This window comes from Orycteropus afer, unplaced genomic scaffold, assembly GCF_000298275.1.
Source record: "Orycteropus afer afer isolate SDZICR_OR568_19922 unplaced genomic scaffold, OryAfe1.0 scaffold00019, whole genome shotgun sequence".
NCBI classification, from domain to species: Eukaryota; Metazoa; Chordata; class Mammalia; order Tubulidentata; family Orycteropodidae; genus Orycteropus; species Orycteropus afer.
In genome coordinates, this window is record NW_006921606.1 from 4,864,090 (window position 1) to 4,881,390 (window position 17,301).

Consider the following 17,301-nt stretch of genomic DNA (forward strand, 5'->3'; position numbering starts at 1 on the left):
AAAAAAAAAAAAAAAAGGAAGACCGCAGAACAGTTGATGCAGTTGAATTGGGCCTTTGGTGAAGAATAGTGAATGTACCATATATTGCCTAAAGAATGAACAACTTTGTCTTTGAAAAAATACAACTGGAATGCTCCTTAGAAGTGAGAATGGCCAGACTTTATTTCTCATACTTTATCACATTGTTAGAAGGGACTAGTTCCTGAAGAAAGATATCATGCTAAGTAAAATAGAGGGTCAGCAAAAAAAGGGCAAGACCCTCAATGAGGTGGATTAACACAGTGGCTGCAATGATGGGCTCAAGCATGGCAACAATCGGGAGGATGGTGAGGGCCCATGCAGTGTTTCATTTCTTTGTAAATGGGGTCTCTATGAGCCAAAACTGACTGAATGGCACTTAAGAAAACATATCTCTTCACCTTGAAACACTTCTTTTTGGCTTCTTGATACTGAGGTCTTTGTTATTACATTCTGTGAACAAGAGGTGCAAAATGGAAAATGACAGACCCTTTCCTGTGATTGTAACTTTATCTCAGTGGTAGGTTGTGGTTAGAATGATGAATTCAGGGAATAAAGAAAGGAATATGGACTTTTAGATGGACAAACCTAGGTTTGAATCTGAATCATCACTGACCAGTTACGTCTTTTTTATTTTGCCTCCCTATGCTTGTTTCCATGGTTCAGAGGAGTGGAGAGATCCATCTGGACAGGTAGTGGTGAAAATTGGAGATGATACCATTGCTGTGCCCAGGACAGGCTGGCACACAGATGGTGCCCAAAAGACACTGGCCTCTCCCCTCATTATCTTAAAGTTCCCTTTCAGCCTCCTGAAGGAAAGCCTAGAATTGGAGTTTTGGGCTTCCTGCCAGGATCATCTAAAACTCCATTCCTTTTTTAAAAAATCACTTAGTTTTATATCTTCCCATATGCTGATGTCTAACTTAGTTTTGTGTGAGAGTGTGTGTGTATATGTATATTTGTACACATGTGTGTGTGATTCTAGAGAGTTATTTTTGTAATCATATATATTTTCTTTTTGCAGAGAGTATTTCAGTTTTATGGGAGCTTCTTTGGTCTCAGAAGGCTTTTTTAATAAAATTTGGGTTATATTTATCATATATATGTGCCAATAAAACTTTATTTCTGGATATTGAAATTTGAATTTTACATAATTTTTTTTGGACTAGAAAAGCATAATTTGTCTTTTTAAATAATTCTGTCAATTAATAGAATTTGTATGTTTGAAACAGTTTTAGATTTATGGAAGAACTTCCCTCTACCAGAGAGTAGAGAGAATTCCCATTACTACCCCCTTTGCCATATGCAGTTTCTTCTGTTAATTAACATTTTATATTATTATGGTACATTTGTTATAATTAATGAACCAATATTGATACATCATTATTAACTGAAACCCATACTTTATTTAAGAGTTCCTCAATTTTTACCTAATGTCCTTTTTCACTGTTTTAGGATCCCATCAATGTTACCACTGTATTTTTTAACAGAATTCATATTTATATCTTCATCTATTTCCTTTTTATCTCTTGATAGGTATATAATATGTTTCAACATCAGAGCCTTGGAATTAAAGTTAACATTCAAGTTACCAAGCTTGTCCTGCTACGACAACGTCCTGTAAGTCCTCTGAGGTACTTTTTAGAGTATACAGAAAATGTAACTCTTCTTGAAGTTCTCTGGTACTGAGGAGGAGTCTAAGTAGTTGTCTGTCTTATTCCTGGCTTTGCAGGAGATAACACTGTGCCCTGAGCCAGGGGCCAAGGATGTTGAGTATGAGAGCAGGCAAGCACCATTACTGAAGTATGGTTTGTGCTTGTCTGCTTAAGATATCAGTGGTATCCATGGTCTGCTCAAGGTATAAATGGGTCCATGTGCATTTCTCCTTCACTCTGTTATGTCTTGCACTAGGCTGCAGGCTAGGTGGAAAGGCTTGGTGGTGAGGACTTTGGAACCATGACAGCCCTGCTGGAGCTGTACCTACGCATCAACCCAAACGTGAATTTACTGTAGAATTTCTCCTTAGTCTTTTATTAAGAGCTTTTCCAGATGACAATGCTACCTGCAGAATCAAGCAATAGACATGGGACTGAAGAACTGATGCTTGGTTTTGTACACTGTTCTGTCTGCAGAAAAGAAAAAAAAAATGTTTCTCTAGTAATCTAGTCTTAATTTGAATTTAAACAATAAGGCCCCTCATGGTCTTTCTGTTGCTATCTGCTGCATACCCACTAGTGCTAGGTTTTTTATTGGGGGAAATTACATCATTGAATGGTGTCTTGGTGAATAACTGTCTCAACCTTAACTTCTACACTGTAGTCTGGATGTAAACTCTGACTTCTGTGGAAGTTTGCTTCTCTGACTACCACCTGATTTCTCTTAGGCCAAATTGTCCATTGGGCACCATGGTGAGCGTTCTTTGGAGAGCTTCTGTCACTGGCAGAATGAAGAATATGGAAGAGCACAATATCTCGGCAACAACCAGATTCCAGGAGGGAAGGATGATACGCCCCCTGTGGATGCAGCTGTCTTTGTGACCAGGTAAAGCTCAATCCAGCCTGTATGTACATACCTGATATGAGAGAAGAAAAAGATGTTTCTCTTTGGAGAGGAAGTAGGGAAGAATTGGTTGAAAACTTAGGCTTGGAAATCAGACTTTGGGCCCCCTATTTCCTTATCAGAAAAATAAAAAGTAGTACCAGTATCCAGTATATGAGGATTAAATGAGCTATTCCATGTGAAGCACTTTTCACTGTGCCCAGCGGGAAGTAAGGGTTCAATAGGTATCAGTCACTATTACTAATTAATATTATTATTTATAATAATATTCATAATAATATTATTGTTGTTATTGTTATGTGCCGTTGAGTCGGACCCGACTCATAGCGACCCCTCCTTGGGTTTCCGAGGCAGTATCACTACGGAAGTAGATTGCCCCATCTTCCTTCCGAGGAGTGGCTGGTGGGTTTGAACCACCAACCACCTGGTTAGCAGTCAAGTGCCTTAGCCACTATGCTACCAGAGCTCCCAATAATATTATAAACATACTGAATCCCATGTAATCCAGAGTCTTACCTTCCAAGAAAATTCATTATTTCCACTTTCCTTCACTAAATAAATCACTCATTAGGAAAAAGCTAACCTATGTTTGAAGCTGTTTGCAAACTATCTTACACCCAGCATTAAGGAGGTGAGTGATGCTATGAGCTTCATGTGGGAGGAAGTCCACACAGACACAGATATTTTATGCCCAGCCTTACTTGATTTACCATCCATCAGCTTGCCCCTCACTTACCAGTACCAATTGCCATTGAGTAGTTCTGACTTATGGTGACCCTGTAAGTGTCAGAGTAGAAATGTGTTCCATATGGTTTTCAGTTACAGACTTTTTGGAAGCAGATCATCAGGTCTTTCTTCTGAGACCCCTCTGAGTGGACTTTCAATTAGCACATGAGTGCATTAACCATTTGTACCACCCAGGGACTCCATCCTCCATTTTGGTACCAAAAAAATTAGGCAGGGATGCCCACGGAATTTACTTGGAGGCTGTGTTGAAGCAAGGAGCTAAACTTTTTCATAGGTACAGAAGTGGACTGACTTTTCTAGATTGATAGTGACACTATGGTTCCTGCTGTGATGACAGAAACCAAGGGTTGCCTCCCCACACATGTGGCAGGAACAAGAAGGGACTGTTTAATTTCTTTCTTACGTGTCAAACTTCTCTGAGATAAACTGGTTCCACTTTAACATAAATAAGATGTACATATTAACACTAAAAAACCTCCTTAGAAAATATGCAGACACTTTTCTTAATAATTTAATCCATGAGATTAAAAATATCAAAATTGTATTATAGTTGCTAGGAATATATTAACTTTAAGTTTTAGTGGTTTTTTTTTTTTTTTTTCTTTAACTCGTAAATTAAAAAAAATCCTTCCCAAATTACAAAGTTTTTTCCTTTCTGAGTTCAGAGGTAAAGTTGTAGAAGGGAGAACATTAGTTCATTAGATGGAGGACAACCTGCTCCTCGAGCTGAATGAAATAAAGAGTTAAGTCTAGTTTATAACTTTGGTGTTGAATTAAGAAAGGCTCTTTGGTTATATTTCCTGGGCCATGTGCTACAAGCTCCCAGCTCAATGACATCCCTAACCCCACTTGGCAGTTGAACACTCCAGCCCCAAGCATGAAGAATGAAGCTCCCTAACATTCTCCCTTAAACAACACAGACCATGCACATTGCCACACGAGACACTGGCAGATGCCTAATCACTCTTGTAGGTGCTTCATCAGCGGCCAACTTGAAAGGGTTAAAATGTGCTTTGTAGCATATGGATCCCTTATGAGAACACTTGCTGCTTTAGGATGTGATAAAATGTAGGCTGGGACTTTGTAGAAAAGATCTAGGGAGTAGTTCTGATTGCCTACAATATGGCTGGTGTGCTACTGGGTGCCAATGACCAAGGGATAAACGTGACCTGGTTCTTGCTTTTGTCCTTGGCTTGGCCACCCGTAGAGTGCTGGAGACTTCCATCTGTCACCACCACTCCCTCCTCCAATATCATTGCCCAGAGGCTGCCATTGCTTACGGCACTTAGAAATGGCCTTTGGAGCCTGTGAATTTCTTTAGAACACCCTGAGACTTACAGTATTGGAGTTAAGTGTACTAGCCTTTGAGGGTGGATTTGATTTGAGGAACTAGCAGGAGTCCTTGGAAATCAAGTATATATTTGACTACAGGTAAATCTTATTCTTATCTTTAATGATTATTGAAATGGTCAAATGAGACAGTCCTTCCTCATGTGTTAGTCTGCCAACTTTCTTTCCATTATTACAGACTGTAATGAACTTCATTTTTATATCCATCCATGTCTAGAGCCTTCTTTGCCTTCTTTTTTAGATTAGAACTTATAATGGCATGATTTCTTTTGCTAGACATATTATAAGGGATATAAGCAGTGTTACAACATGAAAACCATGAACAACTCGGATTCAAATTAACTATGGATACTTGTAATGGTACTAAACGCTGAATAAGATCATGCTATATGCCTGGTCTCAGGAGCTCTGGTGGTACAGTGATTAAGGCATTTGGCTGCTAACCAAAAGGTTGGCAGTTCAAACCCACAAGCTGCTCTGTGGACTTATGACATACTGGAGTTATGACAAACTAAATTTACGAGGCCATCTGTTTTTTGTTTTTCTTTTCCTTTTTTGGGTACATCTTATCATTAATAAGATGTACTACATAAAATGTTGCAGCATGTAAATTGCTGATGTTATCATTCTCAGATGTTCACTCGCAGATGTTCATTGTTACAATTTATTATATAAAACACTGCCATATAGCAGACTATGGCCTGATCTACAATGAAGTCAGTGTCATTGTCAGGAGTTGTAATGGATGGATAGTGGGGCAATTAATATATGACAGTTATAAACTGTACATGTGCCCCACAGCTGTTATGACTTAAATGCCGTTGTTACAATGCTCATGCCAACTTCACTGTAGACCAGGCCTATACCAAAAACCAAACTCACTGCCATTGAGTCGATTCTGACTCATAGTGATCCCCATTTGGTTTCCAAGGCTGTAAATTTTTACCCAAGCAGACTACCTCATTCTTCCACAGAGCAGCTTGTGGGTTTGAACTGCCAACCTTTTGGTTAGCAGCCAAATGCCTTAATCACTGTACCACCAGAGCTCCTGGGACCAGGCCTATAGCATGATCTTATTCAGCATTTAGTACCATTACAAGTATCTGTAGTTAATTTGAATCTGAGTTGTTCATGGTTTTCACGTTGTTAACACTGCTTATACCCCTTATGATATGTCTAGCAAAAGAAATCATGCCATTATAAGTTCTAATTTAAAAAAGAAGGCAAAGAAGACTCTAGATTATGGATGGATATAAAAATGAAGTTCATTACAGTCTGTGATAATGGAAAGAAAAGTTGGCAAACTAACACATGAGGAAGGACTGTCTCATTTGACCATTTCAACAATCATTAAAGATAAGAAAAAGATTTTGGAGGTTAAAGGAATGATTGGCATAAAATCAATAGTTTTAACAAAGAAGGGCCAGTCCATGAGATGGAGAAGCCATTGATTTGGATAGAAAACCAAATCCAGGGGAGTATTTTTTATGAATTTACTGATGATTCAAACAAATAGCATGCAGTCTTTTTGAAAACTTGATGAAACAGCAAGGAGTATTTTAATGCCAGCAAGGTCTGGTTTCATTGCTTCAAAGGCAGATTTGGCTTATGTAATGAATATATAACTGGAGATGCAGGAAGCACCAATGTTGAAGCTGCTGAAAAATTCAATGATGAGCTGGACAAGGTAATACAAAGTGAAGAATATATACCAGAGCATATTTTCAACATGGATGAAAAAGGCTTGTTTTGGAAAAAGATGCCAGAATGGAGAAGTCTGTGCCTGATTTCCAGGCATTTAAAGACAGAATCATGCTGCTGCTTGAAGGAAATGCTGCTGGATTTAAATTAAAACCTTTTCTTGTTTACCATTCTGAAAACCCCAAACATTCAAAAACATTGATAAAAATAAGCTGCTGGTCTACTACAGGAATAACTCCAAGGCCTGGATGATGATTATGTTATTCAAAGACTGGTTTTTAAATTGTTTCATCCCAGAAATGTGTGCCCACTGCCTTAAAAAGAGTACTCCTTCCAAGTTCTCCTGCTGCTTGATGATGCCTGTGCACATCCTTCTCACATGGATGGCCCAAGTAAAGATGTGAAAGTGGTTACATCTACCTCCCAATATAACGGCTATGATTCAGCCTATGGATCAAGGTGCAGTTGCCATCTTCAAGACATATTACCTGTAGTAGTTAAAGTTGTATGTCAACTTGGCTGGGCCATGGTTTTGAGTGGCTGGGCAGCTGAATGTAGTTATTCCCAATGATATGATTGTAATCACCTCCATGGTAGAGTCTGCTGTGAGCAGCTAAGTAGTTACCTTTGAGATGTGGCCTGCTTTTAGCATATGGGAAGAAGCTTTGAGGAAGGTCACTAGCTTTTATCACATCTGGACCCTACATTTGGCTGAGTCTTGGCTTGCCTTGTTGCCTGTTGATTTTAGGATTATTCCTGGACTTGAACCAGTAGTCTGCTGTGTTGCCTGCTGATCTTGGGATTGTGCTATTTTACGTGTCTATCTTGGGTTTGTCAGCCTCCGCAGCCAGCAGATGCCTGAGATAGGAAATGCCTGAACCTCCAGTGGGCCTGGACAGGAGGCAGAGCTGAAGCCCAGGGTTAAGGGCCCTTCACCCAGCCCCTAGAGCTGGCACTTTGAACTCAGACTTCTAGCCTCCTAACTTGTAAGAGAATAAATTCCTGTTTGTTAAAGCCATCTACTTGTGGTATTTCTGTTATAGCAGCACTAGAGAATCAAGACAGAATTTGGTACCAAGAGTGGGGTGCTACTCTAATAGATACCTAAAATGTGGAAGCAGGAATGGAGTGCATCCTTGGGCCCAAGATCCCAGTATTGGGACCATGGTAGAGAGACTGGCAGCAGCAGAGCTGAGAGACTGGCATGAGACAGAGCAATGGGCTTGTTAGCCTACAGAGTGAGAATGCTGAGTACCTTTGGGCAGGAAGCTTCCTGGTGGAGTGGGTTGCCTTTGGGCACTAATTGGTAGAAAGTGAGAGACCAAGGAAAGAGGAAGCAGAGCTGCCTCAGTCTCAAAGTGTAGGACTGTGGCCTCTGGGGTTTCAAAGGGTGGAACCACCACAGTCTCTTAGGCTTCAAAGAGCCAGAACCTCACCAACTCAGTTCTGGAGTGTGTGGCTGCCATATATGAGTGCTACTGGGATGGAGCCATATCTGCTTCCCAAAAGTGGGGCAGGAGAAAGCCATGCTCAAGGGGCAGAAGAATGGGACCTGCTAGGCCAAGGGAGTGATGACACCACTCAGATGGATGAGGAGACTCGGACCACCTAATGAAGAAATCTGTACAGGTGCCAAGTTGACAAGGGGTAAAATATAGTATTTAAAGGTTGTGCATTAACTTGGCTGGGCTGTGATTTTGAGTGGTTTCCCCATGATGAGATTGTAATCACTTCCATGGTAGAATCTTCTGTGAGCAGCTAAGTAGTTGCCTTAGGGGTATGGCATGCTTCCAGTATATAAGGAGAAGCTTTGAGGAACTTTTGGCACTTTTGGATAATCAGTGGCCTGCTGTGTTGTTCGCCAGTCTTGGGATTGTACCTGCACTTGTACAGGTGGCCTGCCATGTTTCCTATTGATCTTGGGATTGTGCCATTTACCTGTCGATCTTGGGTTAATCAGCCTTAGCATCCAGCAGCTACATGAATCAGAAGAAGCCTCTAACTCCAGTAGGCCTGGAACAGGAGGCAGAGTTGAAGCCGAAGGTCAAGGGGCTTCACACAGCCCCTAGAGCCAGCACTCTGAATTTGGACTTCTAGCCTCCTAAACTATGAGAGAATAAATTCCTGTTTGTTGAAGCCATTCACTTGTGGTATTTCTGTTATAGCAGCACTAGAGAACCAAGACACTACTGATGGACTACATTTGCTCAGGCAGTAGCTGCAACAAATGGAGGTACAGTAACATTACTTAATTTCTAAAAGAACTATAATATTCTTTAGTCTATCCAGAAAATTACATTTTCTTGGGAGGAAATTATGGAAAATTACATGCAGGGCATATGGGAAAAATTGTTGAATTATATGAACATGCTCCAGATATTTGACAAGGATAATATGATGGAAGACATTGGTGGTAAAATTGTCCCTATGGCAAGAATGCTGAATTTAGATCTAGCTCATAGATCATGAAGAAGGAGAATTAACAGATCAGGATTTAATGGATATTGAAGAGGAAAGACGTACTGGAGAAGAAAGAAAAAAATGAGGAAGAAGGAGAGAAGTTGTAAAAAAAAAAATTTATAGTGAAAGGATTAGCTGAAATTTTTTTTCTAAACCAAATCAGGGGCTTCAGTTACCTGAAAATATGGACCCAAATGTTGATCTTTTTTTTTTTTTTTTTTCCTGCATAAGCAAGGCTTTCATTTTTTTTTTCCCCCTGCCTAAAAAAGGCTTTTTATTAAAAAAAAAAAAAAAAAAAAGCCAGTCTCTGATGGGACTCTTTTTCTGCCAGAATTCCCACTGGTTCACTGTCACAGTTTTTCAAAAGTCCATGATGAAGGAGGAAGGCCCATTTTGAGTCCTTTGCCTCTGTGTTTTGTGAAACATAACTTGTTTCTGTTCTTGGTGCAAATGCTGATCATTTTGCTAAAGTTGATAGGCAGATTCAGAAAGTAGTGTTACTGAGAAATATATGAAGAAAAAAAGAAAAGAACCATATAGACAACTCTACCAATTTTCTGACTAGGGATAATCCAAATGATCCAGAACTTTCCACAAGTGGAATTATTGCTGCAACTGACAAAATGCCAATGTTGTCCAATTCTTCTTCAACATCAGAGTAAAATTTTATGATTTATTTATGTATATAAGTAAGTATTAAACATATATCTGTAAATTTATATGTACTATTTCCAAAGGCAAAGATCAGGTTTATAAAAGATATTGATGATAAAAGGTAATAATAATGAAAACAACCAAAAAAATAAGGTATTCAACTTATGTTAGAACCAATTCATGATGGAGTTGTTGGAAAGGAACCGCATTGTAAGTCGGGGACTACCTGAATAATGTGGCTGCTTTTGATGATAACTATTAAATTAGTTCTAACGGCCTTTTTTAGGGAGGTGCTCTAAATAACATCATCTCTGCAATATACAACTAAGCTTCCAAGGGTGCTGTTCTGAAAGTAGTCTTTATTTAGGATGTATAAGCTCTGGTGTCTATTAAAAATATCAATAACTTATAGGAATTTTGCTTATTTTGTTTCTTCTCTTTTCTTGCTGTCTCCTTCCATTGTCTGGGTGGAGAAAGCACTTATAAGTGGTCTTAATTTGGGAATAAATAACATTTTTTTCAGAGGCAATAAATGTCATCAAAATTAGTGTTGACAGAGCTTCTGGATTGTCCTTTTACAAAAAGCCATCAGTACATGAGAGTGCATCTTTAGCCAAAGGAGTGTGCAGGTTAGCTTTGCTTTTCTTTTTCTTTTCATTCTTCAGTAGCTCCTTATATACTACGTGGGAAGCATTTTGTGTAAAAAGTTATTTTCTAACTACAGCATGTTGGGAAGTGTCCTGATTATATTGTCATTGTTGTGGATTAGATTGTGTCCACCTGAAAGTTGAATTCTTTCAAGTTTCTTACATTGAAGTCCTAACAGCTGTATCTGTGAACATGACCTTGTTTAGAAATAGGATCTTTGAAGATGTTATCAGTTAACATGAGGTCATACCTTATAGGATGGGTCCTAATCCCATCTGAGTAGTGTCTTATGAAAAGATGCTCAACTCACAAGTCGTTGTTGTTGTTGTTATTTGCCGTCGAGTTGGTCCTGACTCATAGCGACCCCTCCTTGGGTTTCCAAGGCAGTATCACTACGGAAGTAGGATTGCCCAACCTTCCTTCCGAGGAGTGGCTGGTGGGTTTGAACCGCCAGCCTTCTGGTTAGCAGTCAAGTGCCTTAGGCACTATGCTACCAGAGCTCCCAAGTCATTAGGGAAATACAAATCAAACCCACAATGAGATATTGCTTCATACTTACTTCTTGTTGTTGATAGTTTCCATCATGTCAATTCCTTGTCGTGGTGACCACATATGTATAGAGTAGAGCTGTGCTCCAAAGCATTTTTCAAGGCTATGTCCTTGTGGAAGTAGATCTCCAGACCTGACTTCTAAGGTGACTCTGGGTGGATTTGAACTGTCAATCTTTCAGCTATTAGTGGAGTACAAAACTGTACCACTCAGGCTTCTCCAAGGGGTATCTTATAAATGAAGAGAGCAGACACAGAGATAGATAGGAAGGATGGCCATGTGACGAGGGAGGCAGATGCAGCTGCAAGCCAAAGAGCACTAAGGATTGCCAGGAACTACCAGAAGCTGGGAGAGAGGCATGGAGCAGATCCTCCCTGTGAGCCCCCAGAATGAAGCAACATGACTAATATCCTGATTTTGGACTCTCTGCCTCCAGAACTGTGAGACAGTAAATCTGTTCTTATAAGCCACCCAGTGTGTGATGGTTTGTTGCAGCAGCCCCAGGAGATTGAGACAGATGTGTTTCTAAGTACAGGTGCTGGAGGGTGTGCAGTGGCAGGGAAGAGGATCTTCCCTCCACAACCTGGAAGGAGCATTTCTTCAGCTGTAGACAGCAGGCTTTGAGGGTGTGGGTAGAATGAGCCTCTTGTGATGGCTTTATTGCCAGTTGCCCCCTGTCCTTCTCTGTTTCATGCTGAGGTACCTCAGCAATTAGGAATCCTCACATAACTTCTGTGAGAAGGATGGATGTACAGTCCCATCCTTGGTCCTCCCAGGTGTTGAAGGCCTCCTACAGCACAGATGGCTGCCAGTGTTGGAGTTGGGGCAGGAAGCTGAGTTGGCTGGGAAGCACTGTTTAATCATTATTGGCCAAGGGTTGGAAAATCATGGGTTGATGAGTTGATGTTTTCAGGAGGAAGTTGGGTGCAAGGTACTGCTGCTGTCAAGAAGCAGCCATCTCCTGCCTAAGGACTCTACACTGAGTGTCTAATTGTAGGCCACCTGGCCAATTAGTGTTGCAGGGCTGTGTCCTATGGGCTGAGCCTGGGGTAGGATGATGTGAGGATTTTTTCTCTTTTCTTATTTCCCCCCTGGAACCTGAGAGTGGATTCCCCTGGACACCCACCAAGCAGCAGATGGCTGGCTGTGGAGGACATGGGCATGACATCATATCCAGCAGGAGCCATAAGCCAGAAACAACAGAAGCTGGATTTTTAGCAGCTGCAGCTGTGTCTATGGCTAGAAAAAGCCTCTGGTGGACTGGGTTTGGGGCCACATGGGATCACACAGGACTGGAGGTCTAGGGGGGTCTCCATACCTGGTGTGACTCTACCTCTGACTCTGCATCTTCCAGGGAAGTAGTGGTTTCCCACCAAGTCCAGATCTGTGCTTATTTTGCTGAGAATTCTGGGATACCTAGGGCAGATATAGGGGCTGCCTAAAACAAGACAAAAGGACACCCACCTGTTTGCCAGCCTTCCCCACGTAGTATCACTCCATCCAGCTCTCTAGGACCCTCCATGTCTGACCAACAGGGCCCTCACCAGGGCTTGCTGGTTGTGATAGCTCAGAGAGTATCTGTGGAAAATGGTGTCATATTTCACCACGTTTCCAAATGCTGGTGAGAGATGTGGCCATCATGGAAGATGCTAGGTAAATTGACAGTGGTCTGGAAATGTTAGTCATTATTTCATAAAGGAGGCACTATGTGTCCCCAACTATGTGTCACCACCCATCTGTCAGTTTGTCATACTGTGATGGCTTACATGTTACTATGATGGTGGAAGCTATGCCATCATTATTTCAAATACCAGTAGAGTCACCCATGGTAGACAGGATTCAGTGGAGTTTCTAGAGTAAGACAGACTAGAAAGAATATTTCTAAAAATTAACCATGGATCACAACAGAATATTGCCTAATAAAGTGCTAGAAGATGAGTCCCTAGGTTGGAAGGCATTATACAATAGCTACAACAATGGACTCAAACATGCCAGTGATTATGAAGATGGCATGAGACTGTATAATGTTTTGTTCTGTTGTACATGAAGTTTCCATAAGTCAGAGCTAACTCTATAATAACTAACAATAACAAATAGTGTGCCAGACAGTAGGTTATGCACAAGACTGACTACACAATATGTGAGGCCTAGGGCAAAATGAAAATATGAGGTCCCATGTCCAAATGTTAAGGATTTCAAGATGATGACAGCAGAACATTAAACAAGCACAGAGGCCCTCTGAGCATGGGGTCATGTGCAGTTGTGCAGATCACATACTCATGATGCCATCTTTCTTTCTTTTGAAGAATGACCAGTGAAATGTGATGGATGTACAGCTTAGAGAGCTAGGTTTGGATACTTTTTTTTTCCATTCCCAAATGTACCCCATCGATCTGGCTTTGTGGATTTGTATGAGTTTGCAATTAGATGACATAAAAAGTGTGGCACTGCTAATTAACAGAACAAAGCAGTATTATCTGGGAATGAAGTCTCTGAAGGCAGGTGGCTTACTTTACCTTTTAGTGAAAACACTTGAATGAGAAGGAGAGGGAAGATTCACATTTTGAATCTTCCTTTTCAGGACAGACCTCTGATTGAGCCTGACTCTTCATGAGTGGACCACACTTCTGTCTTCTTCCCTAGGAGAAGTAATGGGGAATGCTACAAGGTCTCTCATTTGAGACTCATCTTGTTCCCTTCAGGGAGGCCATGACGTAAAAAAGTAGAAAATGCAGCACCTTATGCCCACCAACCAGCAGGACTGGCTTTCTCAAGATGGCACCCACAATGAGGACAGTGCTCCTTCCTTTGACCAGCTGAAGCAGAGAGCAAAGCTTTCAACAAACTCTATTGTGTGACTCTGGGAAACCCTGGGTCAAGGTCTTCTTATCAATGTGTGAATGCACTGTATGTGTGCATGCACATGTGTGTATTTGAGGGGGAGAGAGAGGAAGAAAGTGAGAGGGAAGGAAAATGTCCAAAATGTTCAAATGGAAAGGGTGCTGGAAAAGGAATGCTGGGTTGCGGTTAGATAGATATCAAAAGAGTGTGAATATTTATAGCCATAATTTTATTGGTTTGGCTTCCTCTCTGCCAGTATTTTTTCCTACTGTCCTCTGCTGTTTGTTAGTGTTCTAAAAGGGAGTCCTTGACAGAGAAATCTAGTCACAATGCTCCCCTTTTCAGCTCCTTATTGTTATTCTCTTGCCCATGTCCATCGGTGTTTCTTTGTTTTGGAATGAGGTTATGACAAGTTTGGGAGTCTTAAAGGCTTTCTTTTTGTTGTTGTTGTTTATATATAAATTGAAAATCAAAAATATGTACATTTGCTGTGGGGAAAAAAAAAAAGGTAGAAATTTCAAAGATGCAAACTCACACAAGTTGCTGACATGATTGGTCCTGAGCTCCTCCTTAATTTCTTTCTGGAGTAACATACTGCCTCCTTATTCATTGCCCTCAGTAGGATTGCAGGTCAAATCCTTCCCTGAGAGTTGGTTTTGGTAGAAGGAAGGGAGGAATTGAGGCCACTAAATGCCTGAGTATGAGGATACTTTCTGAGTGTCAAAGAGGGGGAGGTATATACCCCACCAAGGTGGATTAAGAGTAGCCCAAGCCAGAATTAGCTTTCTTTCACAACTGTATTTAGTGCCAATCTTGAATGGATAGCTATGTCTTCCTTTCCGAAGTTATTATTATTATTATTATTAAAGTAAAATGACTACAAAACACACCTTTTAAATCTGTGCACTTGGGTGTATTCTAACAGCCCACCCCCAGGCTATGTGAAGTGCTGGGTATAGGGCTCTCAGAGGGGCACAGTTGCAACCAGGCCATTTGCTCTCCTCATCTACTCTAGCCAGTGCTCTGTGGTCAGCTCCTAACTGTGTGGACTAATGGGAGGAATTATGAAAATTAGCTGGTTTCAGGAGAGAAAGGCCCAGATCTCTCATTTTACACACAGGAGGGCAGAGGTCAAAGCGAGTCCTTGTCACCTATGAGCTAGAGCTGTGCCAGACTCAAAGGGCACTCATTCACAGACACCCCTGGGGGACCCTGGGGAGCTTTAAGAATATAATTTTTTAAATGGCATTTTCATTGTCTTCTCATCTGAGGGATATATGGCCACTATAGCATCTAGAACCAGTTGCTGCCCAGATGGAGTAACTTGGGGAAGCCACTGTTGTTTGATATTTATTGACTGATGATTGTCCTGGGCAGTTGTTGTTGTTATGTGCTGTCAAGTCAGCCCTGACTCATAGGGACCTCTCCTTGGGTTTCCGAGGCAGTATCACTACAGAAGTAGATTGCCCCCTCTTCCTTCCGAGGAGTGGCTGGTGGGTTTGAACTGCCAACCTTCTGGTTAGCAGTCAAGTGCATTAGGCACTACACTACCAGAGCTCCTCCTGGGCAGTAGGGCTTGCAAATATGTTCTTCTAGGACTTTTTCAGCTGTTGGGAGGAATCCTTCCAACACCTGAGCGTTACTTATGCAGTTGTTAAGCTATCTCAGGAGTCTTGTGTGGGAACCTGGGCTTACCCTTGGGAATGTTGTAGATAGACTACTCTTGGTGAACACTGTTAATTGTTTTTCCTCCTATAACCTGTGACAACTAAAGTGGTAACATTGCTATGAGCAGGGTAACAAAGAGGATAAATAAATAGTGTTTTTTCTCACATTCTTACTGGTACTGCATGAACCTGATTTTGTCCTTTTTATTAATTTTTAGGACTGATTTCTGTGTTCATAAAGATGAGCCATGTGACACCGTTGGTAAGTTGGGAGTTGGAATCATAATCTATGGGGCTGGTATGCTCTGTGATAATATGGAGGCTTGTTGATATAAATTCCAGGTTGGAGGAGCTGCTCTCAGACAAGCTCTGCTTTTGCTTTTCTGTAGACTCTTTTCTTACAAATTGATTCCTCATCTTTATCTTCCCTTTTTCATTCAAAAAGTTATGAACTTGCTTATAGAAGAAGGCATCTAAACAAGGGGTTAATAAAGGAGATGTCATTGTTGTTGTTATGTGCCATCGAGTTGGCCCCAACTCACAGCGGCTCCTCCTTGGGTTTCCGAGGCAGTATCACTACAGAAGTAGATTGCCCCATCTTTCTTCCGAGGAGTGGCTGGTGGGTTTGAACCACCAGCCTTCTGGTTAGCAGTCAAATGCCTTAGGCACTACGCTACCAGAGCTCCCAATAAAGATATGGTAAGTCAAAACAAGGAAAGAGAAGCCATCATTCTGTCTCAGGGAACTTGCAAGTGGGGACACATTTGGTTTTGAGCATGTTGGTCTCCACGGTAGAAGGGGAAGCAAGTTGAGTAACTGGTGGTTATGAGACAGAAGTGAACTGATTTATTCTCGTGTGTGCTGGTAATTTTTATCAAGTGTTCTCAGAGTTGAATGTGATGATTCAGTTATAAGACTGGGGCCACGAGGCTAATTGCTTTGCAATCCAACAGTGTTAATGCTGACATGTAGTGCTGAGTAAAACACACTTTCCTCCTCCTCTCCCTCCATTGCCTTCTCCTTCTCCCCATCTTCCTGTCACTTTTCATTTTCCTTTCTCTCTTGTCTTCATTTATATCTAGATTTTGACTGTTTATATTGAAATTTTTTTTTCCAGCATAAGAATAGAGTTCTTGGTTTAATAGAGGAAACACTAAAAGCATTTCCAACTTTGTCTGCTATAGCACAAACTTTTATTTGCCAAGAGTCTGAATATTGCATTGCCAAAATAAAAATTCTGAATCTAATGTGCTTAGAATTGTAGGAAAATTGAAGGAAAAAGTTTAAGATTGAAAAATATACATAGTGTAGAACTCAAAGATTAAAAACCTTCCTGTGGAGTCCTGGCAATGGGTAGCCTTTGCCCAGACAAACTGATAGGCTTTGGGTAACTTTCCATTTGCTTCTTAATGTGCAAAATGGTCATCTTGTACTAGGGGCTTCTAAGGCTCTTCAGAATTTAGTATAAAGATAACTAACATTTATGTCATACTTTAGAGTTTACAAAATGACTTTTTATACAGTATACATCATCCTCTAAACAAATCTGAGAATGAGGTATCAAAAACCATCCAACCAACCAACTAACCATCCATCCAACCAACTAACCAACCAAACAACCTATGCTTCATTACTTGGGAACTGTCTTCATAATGGAATTTCTAAACAAATGCAATGGGAAAATATGCATCAATAAAAGTGTAGTTAGCATATGACTAAGTCTGGCTGAAGTTGTAGAAGATGTGTGTTGACATCTGCCCATTGACAAAAACTGCCTAAGCATGTGCTATCCTAGAAATGGCTGTTCCCTCTCAGTATTCATAAGGAAGCTTTGATAGCTACCAGATTTCTGTCTGAGAGGCAGCCTCTGCTCTGTGTACCTCCTGCTCCCTGTGCTTGCCCCTGTGCACAATGGTATTGATTCATCATCTTGCCCTTGCCTGTATATCTCCCATGGAGGAGTTTCCACTACATGTTGTTGTTGTTAGGTGCCGTCAAGTCGTTTCCGACTCATAGCAACCCCATGCACAGCAGAATGAAACACTGCCTGATCCCACACCAGCTCCATGATCCCTGCTATACTTGAGCCCATCATCTCAGCCACCGT

The 17,301-nt window shown here is 41.0% G+C and overlaps 1 protein-coding gene across 1 annotated transcript in view; it reads left to right on the forward strand.

The window, feature by feature from the left end:
• Window positions 1–17,301, forward strand: part of ADAMTS17 (ADAM metallopeptidase with thrombospondin type 1 motif 17) — a 918,064-nt gene that overhangs the window by 216,966 nt on the left and 683,797 nt on the right. Inside the window, exons 5-7 of the mRNA XM_042783577.1 lie at window positions 1,555–1,638; window positions 2,402–2,559; window positions 15,413–15,456. Of these exons, the coding sequence (XP_042639511.1) occupies window positions 1,555–1,638; window positions 2,402–2,559; window positions 15,413–15,456 (286 nt within the window). The remainder of the gene's footprint in view (window positions 1–1,554; window positions 1,639–2,401; window positions 2,560–15,412; window positions 15,457–17,301) is intronic.